Below are 14,205 nucleotides of genomic sequence, written 5' to 3' on the forward strand. Positions count from 1 at the left end.
CAAATAACAATGAAAAATATAAATTTGTTTGAAGATAATTATAAATAAAAATGGGAAGAAACAAAAAGAGAAATGGAAATTTGGACAAGATTGAATTTAACACTCTGGGGTAGAATTTTGGCTATTAAAATGAATATTTTACCAAAACTCTTGTTCCTTTTTCAAATAATTCCCATACAGTGGTGCCTCGCAAGACGAAATTAATCCGTTCCGTGAGGCTCTTCGTATAGCGGTTTTTTCGTCTTGCGAAGCAAGCCCATTGACAGCTTAGTGGATTAGTGCTATTAGCGGTTTAGCGGCTTTTAGCAGATCAGCTGATAAGCGGCTTATCAGCGGATCAGCTGATAAGCGGCTTAGGAAAAGGGGGGGAGGGGAAAAAACCCACAGGAACTCGCAAGACATTTCGTCTTGCGAAGCAAGCCCATAGGGAAATTCGTTTTGCGAAGCGCCTCCAAAACGGAAAACCCTTTCATCTAGCGGGTTTTCCGTCTTGCGAGGCGTTCGTCTTGCGGGGCACCACTGTAATAGGTAAAGATGATTGTTTAATAAAATAGAAAATGGACCTAACAAAGTTTATATGGCAAGGCAAAAAGCCATGGATCAAACGTAAATTATTAACCGACATAAAAGAACGGGGAGGCTTTGGACTCCCAGACCTGAGACTATATTACGATGCAGCATGCTTTAGTTGGATCAGAGACTGGATTAAGTTAGATAATAGTGACATTTTAGACTTGGAGGGATGGAACAACAGATACGGTTGGCATGCCTATCTAATTTACAGCAAAGTGGCAGTACATTAAGAATTTCTCAGTCATGTAATTAGAAATGCATTATACAAGGTCTGGGTGAGACATAGAAGGTTGTTAGAACCGAAAACCCCATGGTGGGTCTCCCCGTTAGAAGTAATATCGGTTAAAAAGAAAAATATGATAGGAAGAATGGCAACCCACCAGCAGCTCCTAAAGGAGGAACAGCGCCAATTAAAACTAAGACCATATGAAGAGGTGACCCAATATTGGACCACATGGTTACAATATCACCAAATTGCCCAAATATTCAATCAGGATAAAGCAATAGGATTTGAAAAAGAAGAATCAAAATTTCGAAAAGTATTATTCCAAAACTCAAAAAAGAATATATCCAAAATGTATAATTTATTATTAGAATGGGAATGAAAGGATGAAGAAGTAAAAGAAGTTATGACTAAATGGGCATGTGATATATGTAATTCGGCTGGACCAATGGGAGAAATTATGGAAATATGATATTAAATTCACGGCATGTTACACAATCAGAGAAAATTTCATGAAAATGGTGTACCAATGGTACTTAACTACGGGCAAAATTGGCTAAAATTTACAAATTAAAATCAAATACCGTATTTTTCGCTCTATAGGACGCACCGGACAATAGGACGCACCTTCTTTTAGAGGGGGTAGAACAAGAAAAAAAATTCTCTGCCTCTCTGCCCAGCGCCCCTTCAGCAAAGTGGCAGGAGGCGCTGTGCAGAGAGGGGGAGAATTTCCCCCCTCTTGTTTTCCCCCTATAAAACAAGGTGCCGTTTAAGGTGCGTTCAGTCACCTTCATGCGGCTACCTTGGAAGCCTGGAGAGCGAGAGGGTCGCTCTCCAGGCTTCAGGTTCCTTTCGACCTGCTCTTTGGGGCTGGCAGGGGGAAGCCCACCACCAGCCCCAAAGAGCAGGTCGGGGAGCAGCGGAAAGGCGCAGCGGAGAGGCTGCTGCCATAGCCTCACATCACCTCTCTAGCCAGGAGAGGGTCGCGGGGCTATGGCTTCTTCGCTCCATAGGACGCACACACATTTCCCCTTCATTTCATTTCCCAGTAAGCTTTAACCTTACTACAAGGCCACCACATATGATAAAAAGAACCTTCTCTCTCTTTACATTTCCAACACATGTTTGATTTAGATTTATACATTTTTGCCAAAACAAAACAAATTCCTTCCAGTAGCACCTTAAAGACCAACTAAGTCAGTTCTTGGTATGAGCTTTCGTGTGCATACACACTTCTTCAGATACACACTGAATTACATGAATTCAGATACACACCGAATTACATATATCACATGCCCATGTAATTCAGTGTGTATCTGAAGAAGTGTGCATGCACACGAAAGCTCATACCAAGAACTGACTTAGTTGGTCTTTAAGGTGCTACTGGAAGGAATTTGTTTTGTTTTGACTATGGCAGACCAACACGGCTACCTATCTGTAACATTTTTGCCAGTTTACTTGGTGTTAGATACCAATGATATATCATTTTCATTTAATTTTCTCTTAAACCGTGTTGTTGTTTAGTTGTTTAGTCGTGTCCGACTCTTCGTGAACCCATGAGCTAGAACACGCCAGGCACTCCTGTCTTCCACTGCCTCCCGCAGTTTGGCCTAACTCATGCTGGTAGCTTCGAGAACACTGTCCAACCATCTTGTCCTCTGTCGTCCCCTTCTCCTTGTGCCCTCCATCTTTCCCAACATCAGGGTCTTTTCCAGGGAGTCTTCTCTTCTCATGAGGTGGCCAAATTCTTGGAGCCTCAGCTTCAGGATCTGTCCTTCCAGTGAGCACTCAGAGCTGATTTCCTTAAGAATCTTCTTGCAGTCCATGGGACTCTCAAGAGTCTCCTCCGGCACCATAATTCAAAAGCATCAATTCTTCGGCGAACAGCCTACTTTATGGTCCAGCTCTCACTTCCATATATCACTACTGGGAAAACCATAGCTTTAACTATACGGACCTTTGTTGGCAAGGTGATGTCTCTGCTTTTTAGGATGCCGTCTAGGTTTGTCATTGCTTTTCTCCCAAGAAGCAGGCATCTTTTAATTTCATGACTGCTGTCACCATCATAAACCATAACATGCTGTAAATTTTATATCTGTATTCCACAATCGCTCCCATGCTTCCATGTCTATATTATGACCGATATCTATTGCCCAGTGTGAATGACGATGCACTCCTAAGGCTTTCCCCCAACATCTTTGGATGACCCCCCCCCCCGATCAACCTCCCTCAGAGACAGGAGCTTTCACTTATTCATAGCAGAGAGTGCCTTCTCTGAGCCACTACTTTAAAGGGAGCCTTGTGCTCAGCTGTCTGTCCCCAAACTGCTGTGGAAATGTATTATTCAGTCACTCTGTCTGTTTGTCTGTGCAGAGGACTCCTCGCAAGCTTGTTCTGAAATATTCCTTCTTCAGACACCCTGTTTCAGCTTCCTGCAGTTTTGTTGGTAGCACTGACAAAAGGAGTCATCTTGTTTCATGCAGCCCAAACTCTGAGCAGTGAGAGGTTTCAGGCTATGCATAGGGTGCTGGTCCTTTGGAACAAAGCTCACTGTGGGCTCTTTAGGATATATGGTTTTGTTTTCTCACAGAAATACAGTCTGAGCAGAGGATGTGAAATATGCTCAGAGTCGAGAGTGGATTTCATGCTCTTTATTCAGCTCATAGTGGTGAGGAAGAATGGAATTTCCCCCAGAATGTCTGCCTTATGTACATTATTTACACAATGGGCCCCACGTGATTGGCTAATTCCAGGATTCTCCTGTAGGCCAATCAGGTTGCAGATTCCCTTCCACCTGGAGCTGGATTGGGTGGCTCCTGTGGACCAATCAGACTGCTGCATTCTGGATCCTATTGTTCTAGGACCAATCAAACTGCTGCATTCTTAATCCTATTGTTCTAGGACCAATCAGACTGCTGCCTTTTGGATCCTATTCAACTCAGTACATAACAGGATGGAAGGGCTCACAGCAGTAACATTCCAGCAGATCTTGCTTGCCCAGTATAGGTTCCTAGGAGGACTCCAAAACCATGGCTTTGGGTCCAGCACAGAGCAGGAAAAGACTCTGTGTCTCTTCCCAGCTAAGACCTCCAGACTCTGGCAAAAGGCTGTTCTTCTTGTTCTTCTTTACACCTCTAGGATGATGCAGAATTTGGCAAAGGGAGGAGATGGGCAAGGCCCACCCGGTGGTTTGTATGGCAACAGCACACCTGTTCTTTGCCAACTCCCTGTGGGTCCAAATGTGGGTGCTTGCAGGCCCAGCTATAACAATATTTTCACTATCTTTCAGACAGACAGAGGTGTGGGCTGCCTTCTTCAGAAAAGAATACATATGACAGACCCCTCTGCCCAGAGAGATGCATTGATAAAATGGGGACAATTTGATCCCCCGTACTGGCGTCATCTGGGGGAGGGCTGGGGGCCTGGGTCCCCACAAAATTTCCCCTGTGGGTGCTCGGCCATCCCGTTGCACATGGACACAGGATCCCAAATGTGGCTGCATCATGTAATCTACCCTGAGCTGCTGGGTGAATAGCCACCTTATCCAGGAGACGAATACATATTAGGGTTGGCAGCCCCACCTTTCTGGAAGGGTGGTGTTATAAGAGAAGAAAAACCTGCTCCTTTCCCCCTTATGGGGTATCCAAGAGCCCATATAGAGTCCTTTTGTAGGTTCCCTATTGGTAGGAGAAAATAACAGAGGCCAACCAGAGAATATTGAGAAGCAAAGCAGCTAGTAAGCCTGATCTTTATTAAACTGTTGCAACAGGGTCCCCCGCTCACTCCACGCAGGGAGGGAGGAGAGGAACCCAGAACATTGGTGTGCAAGCTCTTATATAGACTTTTGAAAACCCTGTAGTGCCATGCGAGTGGCTTGCCGATCAGAAGGTCAGCTGTTCGAATCTCTGCGACGGGGTGACCTGCCGTTGCTCAGTCCCTGCTCCTGTCCACCTAGCAGTTCGAAAGCACGTCCAAGTGCAAGTAGATAAATAGGTACTGCTCTGGCGGGAAGGTAAATGGCATTTCCGTGCACTGCTCTGGTTTGCCAGAAGTGGCTTAGTTGTGCTGGCCACATGACCCGGAACCTGTACGCCAGCTCCCTCGGCCAGTAAAGCGAGATGAGCGCTGCAACCCCAGAGTCGTTCGTGACTGGACCTAACGGTCAGGGGTCCCATTGCCTTTACCCTGTAGCTCAAGACCACCCCCCAAAACATCATACATACATCACGAAAGAGGTGGTCCGCAGCAGAAATTTGAGTGTGTTGCTTCTCTCCTCTCTGCCAGGATACCTGATAATGCCTTATCTGATAGCCTTTTCTGAGTAGCCTGGCCATTCCTTTGAGATAGTAAATATTTAGTTTCTGAATCTCTTATGCATATTGATAGTGTGCTCAGCTTAGCAGATACTTGCCAGACTGTATTTACAGGGAGGTGTAAGCCCCTACAGTCCAAAGACAATTGGAAAGCTTTTCCCATTTCCTTCCTCCTTGCAGAGAAATATTTGAGGTCAATTTGGGAGAGACAAAATGGCTTCAGGATTGCTCTCCTGTACTGTTTCAGACACTATACTTAACGTCCTTAGGAGGACAACCAAATTTAAGCACAAATTCGACCCACAGCTGTGAGGCATTCGCGAGTTTTTTTGCGGAGAAAGTCCTGTTGCTCCGCCGTGACCTCCCTGCCAATTTAGATACAGTGACTGAACTGGAGGCTCCTCGACTGACTTCAGGTCCAGTGTTGGACCATTTCGATCGGATACTCCCTACTGATGTGGATAGATTCCTCCAAGTTGGTAGGCCCACCACCTGTCTCCTCAATCCGTGCCCGTCTTGGCTGATTAGGGAGTGTCCAGATGTTGTGCGGACCCCCCTGGTTGAAATTATCAATTTGTCCCTTGACACGGGGACATTCCCAGGGCAACTGAAGGAAGCAGTGGTGTGTCCACTCTTAAAAAAAACTTCATTAGATCCCTTAGACCTATCCAATTACCGCCCAGTTTCAAATCTTCCCTACCTGGGTAAGGTAATTGAGAGAGCGGTTGCTGAACAGCTTGGTAGGTTTCTGGAGGAAACATCGGCATTAGATCCATTTCAGTCCGGTTTCCGTCCTGGTTTTGGGACGGAGACGGCTCTGGTTGCCTTAACAGATGATCTCCGTAGACAACTGGATCGAGGCGGGTCAGGACTGCTGATCCTTTTAGATTTGTCAGCAGCCTTTGACATGGTCGATCATGATCTTCTGGACCACCGCCTCGCAGACGTGGGGATACAGGGCATAGCCCGTAACTGGTTGTGCTCTTTTATCTCTGGTCGGGGACAGAGGGTGGCACTAGGGAGGGAAATGTCGTCACGCCACTCCTTGGTGCAATTCCAGGGCGCAATTCTCTCCCCGATGCTTTTTAACATCTTTATGCGCCCCCTTGCCCAGATTATCCGGAGCTTTGGGCTGGGCTGTCACCAATATGCTGATGACACTCAGCTCTATCTGCTGATGGATGGCTACACCGACTCGACCCCGAACACACTGACCAGATGCTTGGAAGCTGTGGCTGGATGGTTTCGTGGGAGCCGATTGAAACTAAATCCTTCGAAGCCAGAGGTCCTATGGCTAGGTCGGGATGGCATGGGGATGAGGGACCAACTCCCTTCTCTTTCGGGGGCCCAATTAGTGCCATTGCCTTCCGTTAAGAGTTTGGGTGTAATCCTTGACGCCTCCCTTTCCATGGAGGTGCAGGTTACAGCAACAGCCAAGGCGACATTTTTCCACCTTCGCCGCATCAAGCAGTTGGTTCCTTACCTTTCCCGCCCTGACTTGGCCACAGTGATCCATGCGACGGTCATCTCCAGGCTTGACTCCTGTAATTCGCTCTACGCGGGGCTGCCCTTGAAGCTGTCCCAGAAACTCCAGCGGGTGCGGAATGCTGCAGCGAGGCTCCTCACGGGGTCTCTGCCATGGGAGCATATTCACCCAGTGCTTTTCCAGCTGCACTGGCTCCCGGTGGAGTACAGGGTCAGATTTAAGGTGCTGCTTTTGACCTTTAAAGCCCTTCACGGCCTAGGACCCTCGTACCTACGGGACCGCCTCTCCTGGTATGCCCCACGGAGAGCCTCAAGGTCCATAAATAACAACACCCTAGTGGTCCCGGGCCCTAAGGAAGTTAGATTGGCTTCGACCAGAGCCAGGGCCTTTTCAACTCTGGCTCCTGCCGGGTGGAACGCTCTGCCTCATGAGACCAGGGCCCTGCAGGATCTGATTTCTTTCCGCAGGGCCTGTAAGACAGAGTTGTTCCGCCTGGCCTTTGGCTTGGAGCCAATTTGATTCCCTCCCTCTCTCTCTCTCTTTTTTTCTTTTTCCTTCTTTTCCTTCTCCTCCTGCGATGGGCTACATTTTAATATTTTAATGTTCCATTATTTTAATGTTGTATTTTATTTTTGTTTTAAGTTTGTAATCATTCATCTTGTTTTTATTATTGCTTGTAAGCCGCTCTGAGCCTGGCCTTGGCTGGGGAGGGCGGGGTATAAATAAATTATTATTATTATTATTATTATTATTATTATTATTATTATTCTATGATGTCACAGTAGGGGGCTTGCAGGCGCTGGGCAACCGAAGTTGGCATGAGTGTTACACAAATCTTAAAGTGCACACATAGCAGGCACGCACCCTAGAAAAAAAACAATCCTATATTCCCTGGAAAAAAAGACACTTTGAGTTCACAGAGCAATCCTGAAGCCCTCTTAACGACCCCAGATATTTACTCTGCAGTTGAAGGAAAAACCTTTCCCAATAGTTCTTTTCACTTACAAATCCTTCAAAAGCTATAAACATCTCACATAAATAGGGGTAGATCTGTGACAATGGGTTCAAGAACTGAGGTATTTACCATTTCAAGGGAAAGGCTCAGACTGGTCAGGAAAGGGTAACCAGCAAACTGTCAGGTATCATGACAAGAGACAAGCCAGGAGACAAGACTGCCTCTTTCTGTGATGCATGTCTGATGCTTGTTGGGTGGGCAGTGGTTTTCAAGCAGGGTGCTGTGGCACCCTTTGGTGCCTTGAATGGTCAAGGGTGCTTGGTCAAGGGTGCTGGGAGCAATACTGGCCTCTGTCCCTCTTTCTCCCCCCATGCCTTCTTGCATCTCTGCCTCCAAAGGTTTGCACAGCTGTTTGTTCCAGCACCCCTGGCTACAAGCTCCCCAGGCGAACGGTGCCTCTGGAGCTGGCAAGGGGGTACTTCCCAGGCCCCTGTGGGGCAGCATGAGGAGGCACCTCTCTTTAGGGAAGGGGCGGCAGCTGTGGCTGTCCAGAGGACTCCTAAGGAGAGGAGAAGAGGGGACACTCCACAAGGGAAGGAGTCAGAAAAAGGACAAGAGGCTGCCAGCTCTGCTGGCAAGGGGTGGCATAGCTGGGCTCCTGAGCCTCATAGAAAGAATGTAGTTGGTCAAGGGAGCCGTGGACTCAAAAAAGTCAAAAACCTCTGGGGCTAAGGGAAACCCAGCCAGATTGAAGGGGGGGGGGTTATAAAAAAATAAATAATTATTATTATCAAGTCTTTCAAAGTTGTTACACACACTTGTCTTGGCTCCTCACCTCCATGCAACATGTAAGGTGAGAAACTCTGTCACAACAGTAAAATTAAGATCTGCCTTGCTTTGACTGGTTCCTGCCACTGCTCATTTTTCTCTGACCCATCATGGATTTAGCCCCAACCCCAAGAAACTAGTAAGTGAAGGAGGTGGGTCATGGGAACTGAAGCGTACGCTTTCTGCATACGGCACACCCACTGCCAAGCAGCTCCATCTCATCTGCCCCCAACCCCATACCTAAAATAGACCGGGCTCACTGAGTCCTTCCCAGCAATAGAATTAGCCGTTCTGGAAGATTCCTAAAATGTTATTAATCCAGAGTTCAGAGTTAAGAATTCAAAGGCCCCGAATATAAAATAAACGTTCATAAAAGTACACGGCAAACACATAAGTAAGTACAGGGGAGCAATCCTGTCAGCTTCTTTAGGAGACAACAAGAGCCTGCAAAGCAGGCTACAAATAATAGAAAAAGTATTAAACTCTACATTTCAAAGAATATATATATATATATATCACCCTAGCGTTGCATGGCATTAACATTGTTCTAACCACTAGGCCACACGGCCTCTCCTAGAACCTTGGCACTGAGGCCGGGAATTCCATGATCCCAACTGCCGTTGCCTAGCAACGGAGCTTGTGCCATTTGAGGTTCCTCAGCATCTCGAGGTTGGAGGAGGTGGCCTAAGGATGGCTTCCCGAAGACTCCTGGAGGTAAGCGTAGGTTGCCATGGCCAGGGGACTTCACTCTGGAACCTACTTGTATGAACTTTATTAGCTCTATGAGCTCTGGCCCAATGGTTGCCAGTGGTTTGATTCGAATTAATTTTATAATGAATGATTTTAGAGCGTTGTGTTGTACTGTTTTATTGTTGTTAGGGAGGGTGGGATAGAAATAAAAATTATTATTATTATTATTGTTATTATTATGGTCACAGACCAGGATAAAAAAAGAAAGAGCATATAAATAAAGTAGCAGTTAGGATTATTTTTTTAAAAACCGATAATTGTTAGAGCAAATGAGGACCAAGAAACAGGCATAGGATAAAACATCTGAATAAAATACAAGATTAAACACGGATAATGGATGGATAAAAACTGATAATTAAAACAGATAAGAACTAAAAAAAACAAAGACAGTTAAAACAACTGTAAGAGCATAAGAACTTAAAAACTCACAGTTAAAACAACTATAAGAGGCTGCAGAGTAGAAGCCTCTGAAATAGAGGACCCTCACAACATTAGAAACTGCTGCGCAAATATGGTTAAAACAGACAATTGAAACAATGTACAACAACAAATTGAGAAATAATTTGTTGTAGTAAAGGGGCTCCGGCCACTCGCCCCTCCCTCACCTGCCCTTACCCTCCAGCTGGGTCAGGTTTCTGGAACGGAGGCCGGCGGCCATTTACTTTTTGAGAAAACAAAACGCAACAGAAATGGTAATGCTGCCACCACTCCGTCTCAGGGCACCAGGAGGCACAGTCCAAGGGAGAAGACTATGCTCCTTTGTTACCGGTTGCCCCACTCTGCAAGCTGCTTCCGCAAACTTGCAGGCAGAAATTCATCAGGTATAGCGTAACCAAGTACCGTATTTTTCGCTCTCTAGGAAGCACTTTCCCCCCTCCAAAAATGAAGGGGAAATGTGTGTGCGTCCTATGGAGCGAATGTAGGCTCCTTGGCTTCGCGGCGGCGTGCCTGACCTGGAAGCCGGAGGCCTCCAGCTTTGCTAAAGGGGCGCTGCGCCTTCTCCCTCTCTGCGCAGCGCCTCTCCTGAGAGAGAGAGAAGGCGCAGAGCCCCTTGAGCGACGCACCTGTCCTGGAAGCCGGAGGAGGAACAGCAGGGACTCATTCTGTTCTTTCTCCAGCTTCGCTGAAGGGCGCTGCGCCTTCTCCCTCCTGGCTTCTGCCTTAGCCCTGCGCAGCCTCTCCCGGTTAGGGGGAGCCTTCATCCCGCTGCCCTGCAGAGGCTTGGCGCGGTTATCCCAGAAGCCAGGACAGCCGCACGGTATCCCAGAAGCCAGATCCCTCTTGCTGTTCTGGCTTCTGGGCTTCAGAATAATTTTTTCTTGTTTTCCGCCTCCCAAAACTAGGTGCGCCCTATGGTCCGGTGCGCCCTATGGTGTGAAAAATACGGTAGTCAGGCGTTGGACTTAGATTTCCCCTCAGATTGGCACATAAGACAAAAGAAAGCTTCTTTTTTAAAAATTTATTTTAAAAACACAAAGTTAACATGCTTAAAAAGCAGGCACATCTTTTGTATCTTGCAGGCAGATAAAATAAAAACATTGTTTAGCATAGCTAACTAAGATACTCACTTCTAAGAACAAAGACAGAGATAGGATAGTTTCAAAGTCCTTCAGTAGATCCGCATTACAAAGTCAGCAGGAATCTCCATTACAAGGAGACACAAGATGGCTGCCAGCAAAGGTGGTACACTAACAGCCGGGCGAATCGCAGGTTGCAGAGCGCTCTTTCTCAGCCATTCTTAGGATCTTTATTCCCAGGTTATTAAAAGACTGATAACAACACTAGGTGGGTGTGAATAGCTGGAGCCCCAGGTGTCAAGCCCCCAAATCAAACTAGAGAACTTCCTTCCTAAGATAACAATTTACACATTTGGAGACTGTGGTCTGCAGGGTTAAAGCAACAGACCTCTTCCCCATAACTCCTGTGGCTTTTTGATTACCCACCATACTCCGCTCCTTTCTTGACCAAAGTTTGAAATCCTTAACTTCACTACACCCTCCCCTCTAAGATGAAATTACAGTGTTAAGTCCCTAAATTTCATCAAAACAAAGTATGTACAAACTGATGTCAACATTTCCGGCTTGAGTGGTTAAGCAGCCTTTTAAAGAAAAAAATCACTAGCAACACACTCAAGGTAAAGGTACCCCTGCCCGTACGGGCCAGTTGTGTCTGACTCTAGGGTTGTGCGCCCATCTCACTTAAGAGGCCGGGGGCCAGCGCTGTCCGGAGACACTTCTGGGTCACGTAACCAGTGTGACGAAGCTGCTCTGGCGAGCCAGCGCAGCACACGGAAACGCCGTTTACCTTCCCGCCAGTAAGCGGTCCCTATTTATCTACTTGCTCCCGGGGGTGCTTTCGAACTGCTAGGTTGGCAGGCGCTGGGACCGAGCGACGGGAGTGCACCCCGCCGCGGGGATTCAAACCGCCAACCTTTCGATCGGCAAGTCCTAGGCACTGAAGCTTTTACCCACAGTGCCACCCACGTCCCTATGTGGGATGGTCTAAGTTTCTCCTAATCCTATTTGACTGGCATTGGTTTGCATTTCAAAAGGAGGCTGCTGGTCAGGGGCTAGAATCACCCACAAACTTACTAGGGCTTGTGTTAACAACTCAGTGGCTCCCTTGAATTGGTGTAAGAGCCATTCCAGTACACACTGGATTTCTGCTCCCAGGGATTTGATGTTTCACAAGCCCAATCTGAATCCGAAATCATTCACTTCTCCTTGAGCAAACTGACATTTATACATTTTAACGGTCAGGTTTGCATCTTGCAATCGGGCCAAAGCTCTTTGCACCATGCTTAAGGTGTTCTGGCCATGACTTAGAAAAAATTAACTCAACTTCTTCCAATCCCTCCCATCTCCCTCTGAGCATGGACAAAGGATTTTCTAGGAGCTTGCCCAAACCTGGCTGGTCTGACACAAACTCTGGGCTCCTTGAGTAAATCTCAACCAAAATTCCTAACAGATTTTGAACACAGAGGTGGGGTGGGATGGAATCCCAATCAAACCTGAAAACACTTTTCCTCATAACATAACCACACTGTTTCCTAGGACTAAAGTTCTGTAAAAGACCCACCAAATCCCATTTCTTCTCCACACAAACATTTGCATTACAAAACTTTTTGAAAAACAATAAACATATCGACTGGGTCTTTATAGTCCTTGAGCTGTGGATAGAAAAACTCTTTTTCAGGCACAAAAGGGGTAAACTCTATTGTGCAAAGAGACTTTTCTGCAGTTTCTAAATGACCTAGGAGAGAGTGACCAAATCTCTGCTTTACTTCAAACGCGGCCAAATCTCCCACCATGGCAGAGGACTCAAAACTCTCCACAGTGGCTTGGCTGGGCTGAGCTGGCCCCCCTTTCTCTTCTTGCCTCTCAGCTTTTGGCTGACAGGACACGCTTGCATCTTTCACAGTCTGCGTCGCTAGGGGGGTCATTGCAAGCTGCTGGAAAGAAACTGTAGATTTCAAAACCCCTTCCCCCAAAGTAAGGTTTGCACAAACTTGGGGTTCAGGGACTGGAACAAAGGGATCCCCCATAAAATCCTGGGAGGGAACTGAATCAACAGTTGCAGATTGGGGAATTAAATTTCCACCACTAGGATTACTCTTCCGAAATCGGACTGGTTCAGCTGGGACAAAACTACGTAAGTCTTTTGGCAGAGTCACAATATCAGAGTCTATGCTTCAAAAGGAAGGCACAACAATTCGATGAAGGTGAACACTGGGAGGTGTGCTAGACGCTGAGGTGGGCCAGTTAACACCAGGGGTGGCATATTAAGCCAAGCCTCTTCCCAACCGATTTCTCAGGAACAGCAGTCACAGCAGTTCCAGTGGTTTGGGGAGTTATAGCATCAGGCGCCCAACCTTCACCCCTCCCATCTGGGATAAGGCTTCCGTCAGTCCTCAAACCTTGAGGTGTTGTTCCCCAGTTTCCCATCCCCTGTACCTGGGTGGGTAAGACCTTGATGGAAAAAGAGTTCACCGCAAGTTGTTGTTGGTAAACCTTAAATCCCAAATCGTTCCCCACCAGGACAGGACTTTTGCACACTTCAGGATCATGTACTATAATTAGGTGGTTTCCATAGTACCCCTTATACGATACTGGAACAATGGCAGTAGGTTGAAAAATCTCATTCACACCATAGGGGCTAATCTTTAAGGGTTTAGCCTGCATCTGTAGGGGCAAAACCAAATCTCTGGACACACTGGTAATGTCAGACCCAGTGTCTCAGAAAGAGTTCACAGCAATTCCGTTGATCTCAATGGGGGCTGTAAACTTCAAATTAGCCCACTTCAGATGAGGCACACTTGGACCAGCATCAGTACTCACAGGTCCCACAATAACTGCACTTGAAGTGGCTACAGCTGGTTTGGAAGCTATAGCGTCAGGAGCTGCCCCACCCTTCCCCTCCGGACCGAGCTTTCCTCAGTTCCTGATTTTTGCTGTTCCGCTTCCCAATCTTCCTCGGTCAAGCACAGTCTGGAACTCGGAGACAATTTAGCACGTTCCCCACCTGCTGTAGAGGAGTCTTTTGCAGGAGTAGGGGGACCCCTGCTTTGATTTTTAACGGGAGGACCTCCCGCCAGAAGCTGAAGCTGCCGGTCTGTACCCACTAGCCAGTCCCCTGTTGGCCAGATAAGAACGATTTAGTCTAAAAGATTCTGTGAATTCTGTGGCCTCCTCTAAAGATCGTGGACTTTGGTCAGCAACCAAACTCGCAATTTCTGGAGACAGGTGGTGCATAAGTTGCTCTATTAGCATCAGCTGCCTAAGTTCTTCAAAGCCATACACACTTTCGGCTGAAAGCCAAAGTTCAAAGTTCTGGGCCATTTTCGCAGAATACACAGCAATGCTGTCTGAGGGACCAGACTTATCCCCTTTTTGGAAAGCCCTCCGATAGTTCTCAGGATGAAGTCCATGCCTTTGCATGACTAATTTTTTTAAGCGCTCATAGTCATTGATTTGGGATGAGGGGAGATGGCCCATCAATTCGGCCAGGTCTCCACAAATTAGGGAGCAGAAAAATTGGCATGTACATTTTCAGGGACACCCCCATATCTCGGCAGGTT

At 46.9% G+C, this 14,205-nt stretch overlaps 1 protein-coding gene across 2 annotated transcripts in view; it reads left to right on the forward strand.

Moving 5' to 3' along the window:
- The window catches only part of LOC309346354 (maestro heat-like repeat family member 5), a 48,613-nt gene that overhangs the window by 21,184 nt on the left and 13,224 nt on the right, over positions 1–14,205 (forward strand). Inside the window, exon 1 of one of the 2 annotated variants that reach the window (XM_081870018.1) lies at positions 12,829–12,849. The exons of the other annotated variant lie outside the window; for it this stretch is intronic. Within the exon in view, the coding sequence (XP_081726144.1) occupies positions 12,844–12,849 (6 nt within the window). The 5' untranslated portion in view covers positions 12,829–12,843. Of the gene's footprint in view, positions 1–12,828; positions 12,850–14,205 lie in introns of those variants that run through there. 2 annotated transcript variants of the gene reach the window in all.

Source organism: Podarcis erhardii (genome assembly GCF_964252035.2).
Source record: "Podarcis erhardii genome assembly, chromosome: 7".
In the NCBI taxonomy this organism is placed as follows: domain Eukaryota; kingdom Metazoa; phylum Chordata; class Lepidosauria; order Squamata; family Lacertidae; genus Podarcis; species Podarcis erhardii.